General features: G+C 38.8%; 1 protein-coding gene across 1 annotated transcript in view; it reads right to left on the bottom strand.

Moving 5' to 3' along the window:
* The window catches only part of FES (FES proto-oncogene, tyrosine kinase), a 104,888-nt gene that overhangs the window by 53,355 nt on the left and 34,652 nt on the right, over positions 1 to 16,881 (bottom strand). Inside the window, exons 4-8 of the mRNA XM_075207832.1 lie at positions 10,013 to 10,109; positions 6,543 to 6,726; positions 5,247 to 5,384; positions 3,710 to 3,829; positions 591 to 707 (exon numbers count right to left, since the gene is read on the bottom strand). Coding sequence (XP_075063933.1) covers positions 591 to 707; positions 3,710 to 3,829; positions 5,247 to 5,384; positions 6,543 to 6,726; positions 10,013 to 10,109 — 656 coding nt within the window. The remainder of the gene's footprint in view (positions 1 to 590; positions 708 to 3,709; positions 3,830 to 5,246; positions 5,385 to 6,542; positions 6,727 to 10,012; positions 10,110 to 16,881) is intronic.

Here is a 16,881-nt window from a genome sequence, read left to right on the forward strand (position 1 = left end):
ATATTTTTTAAAAATCTTTATAAACACTTTTAACAATTAACAAATTAAATTAACAAATAAAAAACATCTTAGTATACCAAATTTCAGCCCTTTCTGAGTTTTTTCCCCCACACACACTAAGAATTTAGTAGGTCAGTGTATAACTCAGCCCAGCAGGTGGAGCTGCAGCAAATTTCAGCCCTTTCTGAATTTTTTTTCACACACACTAAGAATTTAGTAGGTCAGTGTATAACTTTGCCCAGCAGGTGGCGCTGCAGCTTGGTTTTTTTTTTCCCCACACACAGACACACGCCACTAGGCTTTTATATAGTAGATAGGGAATAATTGCATTTTTGTGTAGAGAGAACATGATGCACAGGAATATAAAAATGAGAACTCTCTGTATTAATGAATGTGGGCAGAACATATTACATTAAGTAAAATATGTAATACATTTTATATTCTATATGTATTACATCCAGCAGTGGGCTTTAAATAAAATGCCATTTCCTGGTTTTGAAACCCTGGGCTACTTTCATGAAGGTCAAATGTAGATTAACAACATTAAATTAAACATTAAGTAAACACTGTAATCTCAAGGGGTATCTTACTGGTCTCCTTGATTCTTTTCCTCATTCACAATCTCAGTCTGGAGCTGTGTTATTGCCTCTTGTTTAACAATAACTGAGTCTGTAACTGTGGCAAGTTCCTCCTCCACCGATGTCAATCTATACATACATTATAAAATGACGGATCAGTAAGAATGAAAATGATTGTGTTCATCCTAGTGGTCTACAATAATGTCATGTATTGCAAAAAAAGGTTAGAAAAATGGTGGAATTTACAAATAAAGTAGTTACAAGCTATGTTCACCATTATTGATATAACATTAGGGGTATATTTACTAAACTGCGGGATGGGACTCAATTATTCATTACCTTCCGGTTAATGTATTTTTTATTTCTAATTTTAATTTATCTTAATATGTCCTCTGTTGAAAGTGGTTTAACCATTGTATTGGATGTCAATCCAATTGTTGTGCCAGTGTCTATATAATAAAACCTCTCTATATAATCAACTTGATAGCAATATATCATAGGTAACATTAGAGACCCACCACCTATTATAGGGTTATATTTCTCTCCCTACCATTAACCCTCTCCTTCCCCCTCCCTCAGCTACCACCCTGGAATACCACATCCCCTGTACTATACAACATCTATCCCCTATTTCATTCATATGTATATGGTTCATTGAAGGCAATTGAGCACATAATTTTTTAATTACAATTCATGTGTGTCCAGGGAGGGATATCCTGTATTATAGCAGCTCTTGCATTCTGAGAGTAGAGCACAGTCCTATCGTTTTAATTTAAATTGAAAAAGTGGAGATGCTGCCTATAGCAACCAATCAGGTTCTTGTTATCATTTATTTAGCACATTCTACAAAATGACAGCTAGAATCTGATTGGTTGCTATAGGCAACATCTCCACTTTTTCAAACACGCAGTTTAGTAAATATACCCCTTAATCTGGAAACCAAAGACATACTTAGGCCTAAGCCAATATTTCTTATATGACATGATGTTAAATACAAACAAAATAATAATAATACTATACAATACTCTATGTTTTGTATACATATAGGGCATTTATAAGAGCTGGTACCATATCTAATATGGGATTAACCGAGAGTGGTCTTTTTTATTCTCTAGTTTTGTTTCAAAGTAATAATTCTGCACACTCTTGTCACACAGATAGATAATCTTGCCATCCCATCTATTAAATATGTCAAGTGACGCATGGGTTCTCAGAATCTCATGTCATCTCCTGGTGAACAGAGTACATCTTATGAGATCCTTTACCCAGATGTTTCTGTTCCTCTATCCTCTTATCTAAAGGGGAAGCTTGATTTTACTTATCATTGGATTCCCACTGCATTCAGAGAGAGTGCAATTTAAGTTCTGTACAAGTGACTGGCATAGTAGGGACCCACAACTCGCATAGCGCTCCTGGGAAAATAAAGCAAGTTGTGGATCAGAGAGAAAGGTGAATTAAGTGCAGTGAGAGATGGTATTTAATGAAGAATATAATTAATTATGATGTTGATTCTGGGGTGGTTGCATTCGCTAAAGTTGGATAAAATATACCTGTGCCAAACCTGCCATCCCAAACTCTGATTTTCCAGGCACAGTAACAAGTTTTTAAAAATGCATCTCTTGAAATGTCTCTTACGGTTCATACTGATCAATTGTACCAATACTGGTGTGCAGCACGATGGCTTAGTGGTTAGCACTTCTGCCTTACTGCACTGGGGTCATTCCCGACCATGGCCTTCTCTGTGAAGTTTCCTCCGGGTGCTCCGGTTTCCTCCCACACTCCAAAAACATACTAGTAGGTTAATTGGCTGCTATCAAATTGACCCTAGTCTCTCTCTGTATATGTATGTTAGGAAATTTAGACTGTAAGCTCCAATGGGGCAGGGACTGATGTGAGTGAGTTCTCTGTACAGCGTTGCGGAATTAGTGGCGCTATATAAGCACCAGCTATATATAGCTGGTGATGATGATGATGATTATACTGACTGATTAAACAGTACAAATTCTATTAATGCATGCTGGGTGAGTGTAAGTTCACCACTGCTGCTATGATCCTGACATACAGCCATATGATGCCCTTCTGGTCATGTCACACTGAGAATAAAATCACCTTTCTTAAAAAATGCACACAAAGGACATGGAACCGCAGGACCAAATTGTTTTATTATTTACGATTGGCAGGAAGGATTGGCAGTAGCTGAAGAAGTGGCTGGAAAAGGCTTTACTTCGCTCACAATTAATCATATGTCTCCCTCTTTGGCTAGAGACGCACCTCTGCTGCCAAGTCTCTTTGCCAATCGCGAAAATAATGTGATTAATGCGCTGGTGTCCATCTACTTTAATAGTATAACACTCATATATTAATATTTTACCACCGTTAGTGCTCCCATATGCTCCAAAGCAGCACTGTGTTTCCATCACTTGAAATATGTAATTTGAGATTAATTAGATTTAAGGCTCCTGATGTGCCCAGATTCATAGAATAAATGTTTAGTAACAAAAATCAAGCATTGGTTTTTAAGGATTGAGCAAATGGCATGACACATGGGTGACTTGGTTTTCTGTTTCAATTCGATGTGATCCCTAAGTGCATTGGTTTTATTCACCCTTTTTGTCCTATTCAACCAATACAACTTCTAACAATAATATATGAGAATGTCTCATCTAAATAATCTAGTAGCCCATTCATATCACTGCCAAACACATATACACTGCATATTACTACACAAATCATAATCATCATGAGCTATTTATACAGCGCCACTAATTCCACAGCTCTGTACTCAGTACTCACTCATATCAGTCCCTGTCCCATTAAAGCTCACAGTCTACACTTTCTAACATAGACACACACAGACAGAGAGAAAGAGGCTAGTGTTAATTTGATAGCAGCCAATTAACCTACTAGTATGTTTTTGGAGCGTGGGAGGAAACCGGAGCACCTGGAGGGATCCCACACAAACATGGGTAGAACATACAAACTCCACAAAAATAAGGCCATGGTCGGGAATTGAATTCGTGACCCCAGTGCTGTGAGGCAGAAGTGCTAACCACTTAGCTACCGTGCTGCCCACAAATGCACACATAACATGACCCTAACCATGACACCCACACAACCTTTCCCATACATACGTATGCTGCACATTCTCTATTGTCAGGTCGTTCAGCTGAAGTTCTCCTTCTTCCAGGTTGTCTGTCTCTTCCAGCAAACTTGTATCGAAGGTTACGATGGGTGGCAGGCTTGTGGCTGACCTATATCACAACAAAAAATAATTTTATAGATAACTTTGTTGCAAGACACTTAAGCATAGTATAGATACCTGTTTATTTATTATCTTGCTTTCTTGTCTCATTACTGTATTCGGTCTAATTACAGTTATGCTAGTCAGGTGCTTGGTACCATTATCTTGTGTTTAGCACTATTTTGACGTACTCGCTACTTGAAATATATAGGGCATAGAGTAAAACATAGAAATCCACTAAACACTCATGTCTGATCAATCTTATCACAGTATACAGACAATTGGCCACTGACAAGTGATAGCTGGTCAACTGCTCATCCAGCAATTGCTCAAAAAGGCAGACAATAATCCCAAGTCCATCCACTCCATCATCACCTGATGTCCCCAAATAAGGAATCCTCAACATTTACACCCTAATTAGCATAAACTTAACCCTAAATTAACCCTAACCTAACCTGAACCCAAAAATAACCAAACTTCTAGCCTAGCCCCCACTTTATCTTGGCCCTAACACCAACCTTAACATAGTCATAATCATAACCCTAACCTAGCCTAACTTTAGCCCTTGGTAAACACTGTATATTGATATTTACATATACTATATACTTGAAAATATTGACAATCCAAATATATAAACATATATATAAGAACCTATAATTGTATTAATATTTCCAGAAAAAAAATGTACTTTAGCTACAACATTTATTTATTTGAGCTTTATTAAACAGATACATATTATGTATTTGCATCATTTCACATTTTGCTATGGAACAGTTATCAGAATAATACTAAGCCCATATATTAAATTATAACTGGGTACTCCTTCCATACAATACTGACTGTTGCTCGTGTTTTCAAAGTAGTCCAAATGTAGGAAAATAAAGCAGAGCACACCGATCTTTTCATGCAAAAATAGCTTACTTGATCAACATTTTGGAGATGCATTGCTCATCTTTCTCATTCTGAAAAGCAACAGTCCCCTTTTGGTTTTATTTTATAACATTTAGCTCTGCTATTTCAAAAACTTCCGCGGTCCAGGAAAAACTAGTAGACTTAGGACACCCGGCTCTGTGAGAGCAGTAAGGTGGAGAATGGAGACCAAGTAAGATACACAACAGTTTACTGATAGAAAGTTATGTAGTCTGAGAGGTGTAACTTTGGTAACACATGGCTGATCCTGACACCAATAGCTGAGTTTGGCTGCTCAGGGCTTGGGCCTAATACACCACGATGCTGTTAATGCAGTTGACATTTCAATGCACACAGGCAGCACCAACCAAATTTACAAATGTGCCCAAAAAGGGTTAAACCCATTTTGACTGGCCAATTCTCGGACATGTAAATCACTTTAGAGCCCTACATGAAATAATAATGAGTCAATCTGCTGATATAGGTTCCATGACAATTTATCGTGACTGGCTTTATACCTGTTCATCTGGATGAACTGGTCATACTCTCTGGCAGGATTAATGCTTGTAATGGTATTATTTATTTCCTGGTGAACAGCGGCTACTTCTTCTTGCACCAGACTTGTGATTTTGTAGTATTCTTGCATAATGTCTTTGCTGAAGAGCAATAGAGGAAAGAGGTGAGACACATTCACTTCTGTTAGTCTAACATATATCGATATACTGTAATAGCTCAAAGTTAAATTTTTCCCTTTAAATTATACATGTAAGGATTACTTTCCGGTAATCCCTAAGAAAACAGGGATTAATTATTTATGCACTTAAACTCACAAGACTTTGTCACATCCTATGCATAGCAGCATCTAGTAAATTGGTTTCATGTGACACCTTCAGTAACCAATCTGCACCCTGTTATATTCCTCTTATTCCTCTTCACTCAATTTTATCATGGGGCAATAAAACATGTGTTTAAGGTGGAGACATATGATGTGATTTGGTGTTTCGTTCCCGAATGCTGTGCTACCAGATCTGTTCTCAACTTGACGATACAAGCGGAGGATCAGATTGTACAGATCTGGCCATATGATGAATGACCTGCTCAGAAAGAGCTCATGTATTTCATGTGTATATGTAGCCAGTTGATGACCACATACATACACTGCTTTAAATATCAGACAACCAGAACTTACTGATTGATTGATTAATTTGGATTGTGATCATCTGGATCATAAGGCCAGTTTTAGGATCTGTACTAATGACCATTTTAAATCTGTCTGCGATGGTATACTGAGTGCTATGTTCTGATGTTCATACTGACAATGTGTTTCTCCGTAGAGGTCTATTTTAGGTTGACTCATTGCAAGTTGAACACAATGCAGCGCATAACATCATGTTAGATGTAAAGCTGTTTGTGGATACAAAAGGTTCCCATACATGTGCAGATCCGAGAAATGATCCAGATCTAGACCAATCATGCCACAAAAATGAGGCCACACGCTCTGCATTGTGCAGTTTAGTTAAATTTAAAACAATTTAATTGGCTGGGAGAACAGCAGCATGTATGGACACCTGCAGCTTAATAATAATAATACTAATAATACTAATAATAATAATAATAATGTCCATATTAAATTGTTTCACCAGGAAAACACAACATGTGGTTAGTCTGCAGAAGGCAGAGATCATATCAGTTTACACGTGGTCTGATGTACATTCTACAAACAGAATATGAAAGCCACAAAGATAAGAATTAAATCACCCTAGGTATTATTACAAAGAAATGCGTAAATTAGTTTCGCCTTGGTTTATGCATACAGGATAAGCACCATCTTCTCATGGAGGTTCTGCATGGAGTCGTGTAAGCTGGGCAGGCTCAGACTATAGTGCTGTCCGTGGTGTAGTTTGGCAGATTTGACGGCCAAGATATACTGGTTGTGGAGTGTGTGCAGCTTCCAGGTGTTCTTAACATATCTCTCCTTAGCTTTGTCGCGATCCTTGTCTGTGAAAGACAACATAAGGCAGAAAATAATTTCAAGGATGAAGATCTAAAAATGTGTCTTTGTTCTACCCTTAAAATATTAAATAATATGCCATCAGGGTGTTTGGTGGCTGTAGTCTGTCACACAATGAAAGAAAATGATTCAATTCCATATATATATCCTGTATTTATATATATATATATATATATATATATATATATATATATATATATATATATATATATATATCTCAATCAAATAGTTACATTAGCATTAACATTTATTTACATAAACATACAACAAAACAAACAGTGCAATACTGAATACTAAGTACTGCTACAGCTACAAACAAAGAATTTCCCCAGGCACTAAGAAATGCCTAGGTGATAAAAACAACTTGCACAATCAATCAATAACGGGTAACAATTATTGAAGTTTCCCCAGACAGGCGAATCAGGATCAATACCTGTACCCTCCAACGCCCCATGGATCATATTTCAGTTCAGTATTGCTGTCAGAGAAGTGGTGCCGTGTCTCTGGAAACTCTCGTACCCAACAGAGCCTGCTAATGGAGGAACCCGTGCAAGGTATTATCTGGGGCGTCCCTGACCATCTCCATCAAATGTGGCAATTGAGCGGCAATATAATATGCTATAAGATTAGGAAGAGCCAGGCCAGCCAAGGAACATGTGATAAAGGGGTATAAAAATTTTGGTTGAAGGTTCATCTTAATTAGGTTAACCCTACCAGACATGGACATAGGCAGCTTCTTCCAGTTATGAACTTTGGATTGAAGCTAGTTTATGACCGGATGTATGTTGGAAGGTATATAATCATGCATGTTGTTTGATATCCATATTCCCAAGTATTTGAATTTAAGCGTCCATTGTAAGAGGTTTTGCACTGCATCATTCGGGATAGCTGTCAGCAGATGGGGAATATGGTAGACTTGGAACAGTTGACCTGAAGTACAGAGAAATTGGCAAAGCCATCAACAAGGTGCAATAAAATGCTGAGCGAATCTTTTGCACCTCTCAGAAACAGTAGCGTGTCGTCGGCAAAGAGTGCAATTTTGTCCACACCTTCCCCAACTGCCAAACCTAGTATGCCAGGGTGAGCTCTAACCATGCACTCCAGGGGCTCAATAGCAATGGCGAATAGAGCCGGGAGAGAAGACAACTTTGCTTTGTACCTCTACCCAAGGTAAAGGGGCCATTGATATGACCCTCCACACACACACCCTAGCCACATGGGCAGAGTATAACGACTGCGCTTAGTTTACAAATTAAGGCCCTATTCCATATTTCCTCATTACCCCCTACAAGAAGCTCTACTCAATCGAGTCAAAGGCCTTGGCCGCATCCAAGGACACAACCACTGCCTCATCTCAAGAGCCAGCTGTATTTGAGTAAAAAAGAGCCTCAGCTTACTCGAAGTAGATTTCCCTGACATGAAGCACGTCTGGTCTGGGTGGGTCTGGTCTGGGTGAATTATCTTAGTTAAGACATTATTCAATCTCATAGGCAACACTTTAACATCTGTGGTTAGTAAAGAAACAGGCCGATAGAACGCAGCGGATCCTTATGTACGATATATTATTACATACATAAATATGTTAGTTGTTAATGCAAGGTAGAGTGAAAGGGTTAACAAAATTGAAATTATCAGCAGGAGTCTACAGTGAAAATCAGAAAGATAATAAGGGTTGGAATTTTCAGTGGCAGTCACAACAGCAAGGGTGTACTAATACAGATGAAAGGAACAGTGGTAGTGGAAGTCAGAGATCATACTTTAGATTATTGTTCAAGATGAGTGGGACCAGATCTTGAAAGTAAAAGATAAAGATGGAATTCCAGAGGTAAGCAAAGACTTGTGAGCCGCACTGTATAATCTGCTAGCAAATAAATGTGTAAAGTTGAACATTAGATATGAAGACGGTGGGCATTTTGTTGACTAGACAAAAGAAGTATTTAAGGGCCACGTTCCATTGGTATTATATCAAGGTAGACATAATGGAACCAGAAAGGTCTATCACATAGATACTGTGTATATGTGTATATCGTGTTATTATTAATATAATTTATTTATAAATGGTCGCAACGCCATACATGAGATTGACGGTAGTACACAATACACAGACAGACAGAAACGATACATAGTACATTACATAATACACTATTAGACTAAGCTTAAAAATACAAAGACCAGAATACACACAGATAACTTGGTAACAAGGTATTTACAGAACATGGGGTAAGAGTGATAGTATGTCCAACATGAAGAAGGCCTGGGCTCAAGAATACATGATTAGGGAAGCAGGCCTACAGTTACGGGGATGATGTAATAGTAGAAGGAGAACAGGCAAGTATGAGTAAAAAAATGAGTACATTTTCTCCTGGACAAACCATGTTACAATGCAAGGGGTGCAAACTAGTTTATTATTTTGCACATAGGATAAATACTGGCTGTTTTTTCATGTAGCACGCAAATACTTGGTAGCTTTATTTGTACACTGAAATTAAAAGTTGATCTAGAACATGCCTTACCCCAACTATAAATCTGCCATCACATTTTAAATTTACCTTCCCCTCCAATGCAACATGGTTTTGCCAAGGTGCAAAGTTAGTAATTTTTTTTGGGCTTTCCTTTCCTTAATGTATCAGGCCCATTGGCTTTAGAATGAGTAATGTCTCCTAATGGGAAGTTAAGGGTTAAGAATAAATCAACCTCATGTATAAGACAATAGAAAGAGAGATAGGAATGTGAAATATAAGATTACAATAGTCCAGATGGGAAATGATAAGGATGAAAGAGGCAGTTTGAAAGAAAAAAAACCAAAGAGTTGAGCAACATTAGGTAGAATTAAACAAACTTTGTTATATTCATGTAAACCAAAAGAAGGAAATATATTAGTTCCACCCATCAACATTAGGTACTAGGTCAAGTTTTTGGAAAATTACCAATTGCATCCTAAACATTTTTAGGATGGAAAAGAGTTTTTTAAGAACATCCCAGGAACAGTCAGTGATTTGTCAACCCAGAAAAAAAGCTAAAATGATGAGTATACTGAAAGCAGTTGATACATAGCAGGAACAGTCAGGCGGACGCAGCAAACCAAGGTACAGCCTAATTAATTTAGAGAGGAAATTATATAAAGTTAAAAAGCAACACAGAGCACAATATCATTAGAAACCTGGATGTGAGTTGTTACTTTACATAGCACTGTCTCAGTTTATTATGGTGTAGAAACAAAACCACACATCAGAAGAACTGAAAGATTGTATTCTATATGTAAAATGCACTTACCTCTACTCGCCTCTTGGTACTTTTTCTTGGCTTGTAATGTATCTTTTACTTTACTGCGATACTGAGTCTTTATGTTTTCTATCTCCAGATGTGTAGTCTAAGAAATGACAATGAATAAATCCATTTTAGGTATAGTTGGGACTAAGGATTCTATTTTTTAAGAAGTGAGATAGAAAGCAGGCAATTGCTAAGATTACAAATTGTTTTTTATTTGGGTTTTTTTTAAACTACATTCCATTTGGTAAAAAACTAAAATATCTCTTAGAAAAATCAGGATTAGATTTTCTTACTTGATGTGACTGTGAATTAGTTACTGTTGTTCACAGCTCACAAACACAAACTAGATGGAACGAACCCCCCTGTATTACCTGAGACTGCAGCAACATTCCGCTTAGTATACATCGGTGGTACGTTTAGTCTGATATGCGTTCAACAGCGTATTGAACTCTGCTCAAACGTCATGTAAAATAGGGATCACTGATTCAACTGAGATCAATGATGCCCAATTGTAATACCATGCCATGCGCCATCTCTCTCCCCTTGTCTCCCATGTCATCAGTCCTTGTACATATGATGAATTCAGGAGAACAAAGTTTCAAGATATAGAACATGCTTTCCACTCATTGTGAGTCAGAATTTTGCAGAGCGTCAGAGGAGCCAGTGCTGAGTCAGAGTTCCCACATACAGTTTGCCATTGTTACGTCTCATCAGTGCAGTATAAGTTTTTCTGCTTAGCATGCAAATCAATAAAAGATAAGCACATTAAAACAATTAAAAGGGTTACGAAGGGTATTAAACCATTACAATTCAGGGAAACAAACACCAAGAAATGAAATGTATATGTCAAATTTTTAAGTCAATGCTGCACCAATTGTTTTAGAGCATAACATAGACCTGTGCCGATCTAGAATTCCCAAGTAAAAACTGACTGTGTTGCTATTGCTAGGGCTCATCAGTACATGATATGGTTTTCTGCTTAGCACACAACACTAAAAAGACAACCTAATAGAAAAAAATGTCACCCACTGCAATGCCATCAGTTGTGTCACTGTCAGGATTGTGGACAGAGGCTGGGATAGAAACAGTTGCAGACTCAGGGGGTGCATTTCATTTCAGCTTGTTCAAACCTTCCAACATGTCAGTCGTTGGGAGCAGAACAATTTCATTTAGACTTTTACTTTCATTTGCACTTTAATAAATGTGTATGCTTTTAGAATTACTATTTACACTAGCTAAGCTTTATTGACTTTTTTGCTAATTAGGTAGGGTGCACACTTATGAGCATTGGTGGACATATAATCACCAATCTGGGATGTATGATGTGGATGAACATGAGACATAGGGTAGAGAGCGTACAAACAGGTTCACACTCCATTCCTCATTCCATTTGTATGACTACAGTCCGTTATAGAACAGCCTACGCCAACAAAAGGAAAAACATCACTATCAGTTTTGGGCCACCCCCTGAATTAATTACAACTTTTCATTTTTCTCCAAATATATTGCTCTGTCTTCATCTTATATTGCACATTTTAATGTTTTTATCCAGTTACTATGTGTGTGTATCTAAATGCACTTTCCTGTTTGAAGTGTACCTGGGTGATGTAAAAGTTGTTCCACTGAAAGTAATGGCCTATGTCTCCAACAGCTTTGAGGACATGTACAAATTATACAGTGTACAGTCATTTTGAGGGGTTAATAATGCTCTGCAGCCACCAAAGTTTCAGCATTTAGGTCCACACCTTGGTGCTGTGTAGAGCCCGCATTCAGCAAGTATTCACCTCCATCTAGACACACTAAGCCAGTCCCCAATGTGATTACCTACACATCATCCTGTCTCCTGCCACTGTGAGAAGTAATCACTGCTCACAGCTATATACAAATACAACTATTTATGAACAGCATAAAAAAACATTAATTAAAAAGGAAACTCAAAATAAACATAGGAGAAACAGAATATTACATGTCAAATATTAAGATGTCCAATTGAACACCAGGGGGTAAATTTATCAAGCTGTGGGTTTGAAAATGTAGAGATGCTGCCTATAGCAACCAATCAGATTCTAGCTATCATTTATTTAGTACATTCTACAAAATGACAGCTAGAATCTGATTGGTTGCTATAGGCAACATCTCCACTTTTTCAAACCCGCAGCTTGATAAATCTATCCCCAAGTCCCAAAAATGTTTAATTCTTAGGAGAAAGCCAATAATAAATTCTTACTATGTAGTGAAAGTCTATGGAACTGTAGAAGTTCCTCTGGAGCATCAGCTTGTATTAAATCAGTATTTATCCCGGTTATGTATGATCTCACCAATACTGTAGAGCGCTTATCCGGCCCGCTGTTCCTCGCCAAAATCAACAGCGGTGACGTGTCCAAAATGGACCAATTTGAATTAATTATTTAAGGTACATTATAGCACTGTCAATTGTTCTTGTCATTATAGCTCTATGTTTTGAGACTGTAGAATTTCTTTTTGGCAAGCAGCTGTTATCGCACAGATATTATTATTACCAATTTAATTTTATTCACATATTTAAACATTTTTGCCCACAACTATCACTCTAATACCATCTAAAATTGCAGAGAACCTGTGATATTTATAGACAATCCCATAGGGCAAGTGTTCGTAACTATTTTTTTTACATGTACCCCATGTGAAGGTAAATGTTTACCAAGTACCCCCTAAAATGTGTTCACTTACACCAAGTAACCCCTAATGTGTGTAAATGTATTACAAGTAGAGATGCTCACTGACACTCGTGTTTTGGTTTTGGTTTTGGTTTTAGATCTGGATTACCGTCGTGTTTTGGTTTTGGTTTTGCAAAACCGCCATTGCGTGTTTTGGTTTTTGTTTTGTTTGGTTTTGTTTTGCTATTTTGTTGGAAAATGAATGTTTTTGGGCATAAAATAACCAAATTTAGTGCTGCATCTGTTTCTTGGATAAGTAATGTAATTGTAAAGCTAATAAATTATCAAAAAAACAGTTTAAATCCTGGTAGGTAGGCCTTCATTAATTCTACACACAAACCAGATTGTCTTCCTCTCCATCTATGCATATTGGCAATGCAGCCATCGTCTTTGGATGTATAGTTAAATATGTAAAGAAATGGACAAAGCCAGTTTGGTTTCTGTCTCTCTAGGCCCCCCTCCACTTGTCGAAAATACAAAAAAATTCAGCCGTTATAGACTGTACAATATTAATTGAAATGGAGAAAGCCAGTTTGGTTTCTGTCTCTCTAGGCCCCCCTCCACTTGTCGAAAAAACAAAAATATTCAGCCGTTATAGACTGTACAATATTAATTAAAATAGAGAAAGCCAGTTTGGTTTCGGTCTCTCTGAGCCCCCTCCACTTGTATAAAATACCAAAAAATTCAGCCGTTATAGACTGCACAATATTAATTGAAATAGAGAAAGCCAGTTTGGTTTCGGTCTCTCTAGGCCCCCCTCCACTTGTATCACATACAAAAAAAAACAGCCGTTATAGACTGTACAATATTAAGAGAAATGGACAAAGCCAGATTGGAGTCACTCTGTCTATGACACCCTACCCTTAAGGAGAAATTGCCTAAACAGCAGCCTTTCAAGACGGTACGTGATATGGAAATGCCACAAGTCCCTTTCCTCTTTGGGGGTAGATTGCACCCTACACTTACATAGAAAGTTTTAAAAAGATGTTATCGTCATCATCTTCAGCTTCATCCTCACTCTCATCAGTGTGTACGTCATCATCACAGACTATCAATTCATCGCCGCTTGAATCCGCCATTAGAGAACAGTCAGTGCTTGGATGTCTTGGATGGTGAAGGCCTTCCTCGTGGAAGATGTAGTTCATTTTTATAAACATCATTTTCTTCACATTTTTGGGAAGTAACCTTCTACGGCGATCACTGACTTAGTTCCCTGCTGTGCTGAACACTCGTTCAGAGTACACACTGGAGGGTGGGCAGCTTAAGTATTGCAAAGCAAGTTTGTACATGGGTTTCCAAATGTCCTGCTTTTCTTCCCAGTGAGGAAAGGGACTGTCTGACATTTCCATATCAATTACCTCTTGAAAGTAATCCTCCACAATCCTTTGCATGTTAATACTCATATTGGATGGAGTTATGGGCAAGGTTACACATTTTTTTGAAAAATCCTTCAAACCAGCCCAGATGTTAAACTGTTCTGGTCTGCCCTCTGCTGCATCCCTGCTTTTTTTGGGAAAATTCAATTTTTTACGAGCAGCAGCTGCTTGAGAAACTGAAGGAGGACATGTCGTCAAGCCAAGGCCCAGTTCAGCACACAACTTGCTGAGCAATAGCTCTTTGCAAAAGTTCACATCTCGTTCATTTTGAAGCAAAGACTCAATGTAGGTCTTAAACCTTGGATCAAGCACAGTGGCCAAAATGCAATGATCCGAGCTCAAGATCTTAATAACTCGAGGATCATTGTGAAGCGAATTAAGTACTTGATCGACAAGGCCAACATACTTTGCGGAATTGCTTGCTTTCATCTCCTCCCTCAGTTTCTCAAGCTGCTTTTCCAATAGTCTAATTAAAGGAATGACTTGGCTCAAACTAGCAGAATCTGCACTCACTTCACACGTCACAACTTCAAATGGTTTCAGCACCTTGCACAGCCCTGAAAGGATTCCCCACTGCGCAAGACTGAAATACATGCCCCCTCCTTTCCCAATGTCATGGCTTGTGCAATACGCTTGGATGGCTTTGCGCTGTTCCTCCATCCTCTACAGCATGTACAGGGTGGAATTCCACCTAGTTACCACCTCCTGCTTAAGTTAGTGACAGGGCAAGTTAAACTGCTCTTGGAGCTGCTGCAATCCCCTACATGCTGTTGCCGAATGCCTGAAATGGCCTGAAATCTTACAGGCCACCGAAAGCATCTCCTGCACCTCACGGTTATTTCGTAGGAAGCTCTGCACCACCAAGTTGATGGTGTGAGCAAAACAGGGAATGTGCTGGAAATCACCCAACTGTAATGCCCGCACTATATTGTTGGCGTTATCAGAAATGACATATCCTGGGGAGAGTCCAAGTGGTATAAGCCATGTATCAATCACATCTCTTAGTTTGCGTAACAAATTATCAGCTGTATGCCTGTTAGTGAAGCCGGTGATACAAAGAGTGGCCTGCCTGTGACAAATGTTACGTAGTGGTGTACATGCTGCTGCTGCTACTGCTGGTGAAGGTGAATGACCAACCCAGTGGGCTGTCACAGTCATATAGTCTTTGGTTTGACCACTTCCACTTGTCCACATATCTGTGGTTAAGTGGACAGTGGGCAGAATGGCATTTTTCAGCGCAATCTCTACATTTTTACACACTTTTTGGTATAGTTGTGGAATAGCTTTACGGGAACAATGGTGTCGCGATGGAATTCTGTAACGTGGACACAAAACCTCAATTAACTGTGAAAAACCAGCTGTGTTTATTGTGGAGATTGGACGCAGATCTAACACTAACATGGCAGCCATGGTGTCTGTGATTCGCTTGGTGACTGGGTGACTGCTGTCATATTTGCTTCCCCTAGCAAATGATTGTTTCACAGTTAATTGTTGAAATGTAGGACTGCTCTTTTTCTTGCCCTTCCTCTGGGCTGACGATTCACCCCCAGCAGCAGCAACAGCAGCAGCAGTGGGACCAACGCTTTCTTCAGAGGAATCAATAATAGTGCAGGAGTCATCCAGCCTTAATAATTGGGATGCAGGGCTAACTCCTAGCGCTACTGAGGATATTGATGAGGATGGTGTGGTGGGTGTATTTTGTAGCCGTCGGGATGTCGGTGAGCGGAGGGTCCTAGCTGATGATGGAGTGCTTGTAATTTTTTTGAAAGAACTTTCAGCTTTTCCCAACACTTTGCCATGAACTCTCGTTAAATGGCGTAACACAGATGAGGTTCCAAGATGGTTAAGGTCCCTCCCTCGACTGACTGTGGCTTGACATACACTACAAATGGCTATACAGTTGTTGTCTGGATTGGGGTAGAAATAATTCCACACATAAGAGGTGGATTTTTTTGTTTTATGGCCTGGCATGACAATGGCCTTTTTCTTGTCCCGTGCCAGAACTGCTGCCACTGGTGCAGGACTGACACAAACAACCTCATCCTCATCAACATCCTCATTAGCGCCCTCGTCGCCTACTCAAATCTCCCCCTCATCCTCTTCTAATTCCAAAGTGGCATCCTCAATTTTTGTATCACCGGCTACACTCGGGCTGTTCAGGAACGCATCAGCAGAAGTGCTGAAAGGGTCCCTCTTTATGTGTACACTAACAGAATGCTAACGATTAGACATCCCACTGTTGGATGGACTCTCCACAGGGATTGGTGTCATTTCTGATTGAGCAAACATTATCCTCTAATGCCTTACTGTTATCTTGCAGCTCGGCTTTGACCCGTAACAGTAGTTTTGCACCACTTGTAGGCTTGGTAACATTTTTTGATCTGCCACTAATAGACAAAGGTGAAGGCCTCATTCTCTCTTTGCCACTGCGTGTATAGAATGGCATGTTGGCAATTTTTTTTTTATCGACACTTAACTTTTTCTTAGTTACACTTCTTTTGCGCTTCAAGAAGGTAAATTTTTTTTGGGTGTGTGTTTGTTTGACTGATTTCAAAAGACTGTGTAGTTTGACATTGCCTTTCCCAGATGACATACTGGGAACACTACCATCAGGACTGGTGACAGAACCTGGTTGCTGATTCTGCTCATATATGGACTGCATAGAATCCATTATGAGACCAACGCACTTGTAATGCTACAAAATGTTTTAGATACTGCTGACAAATATGACTTTTGACAGCCAGAAATAGAATAGGGGAAGCACTTTGGAGTGCTAAAAATTATTTGGAATATTGCTGAC

The sequence above is a fragment of the Mixophyes fleayi genome, chromosome 4 (assembly GCF_038048845.1).
Source record: "Mixophyes fleayi isolate aMixFle1 chromosome 4, aMixFle1.hap1, whole genome shotgun sequence".
NCBI classification, from domain to species: Eukaryota; Metazoa; Chordata; class Amphibia; order Anura; family Limnodynastidae; genus Mixophyes; species Mixophyes fleayi.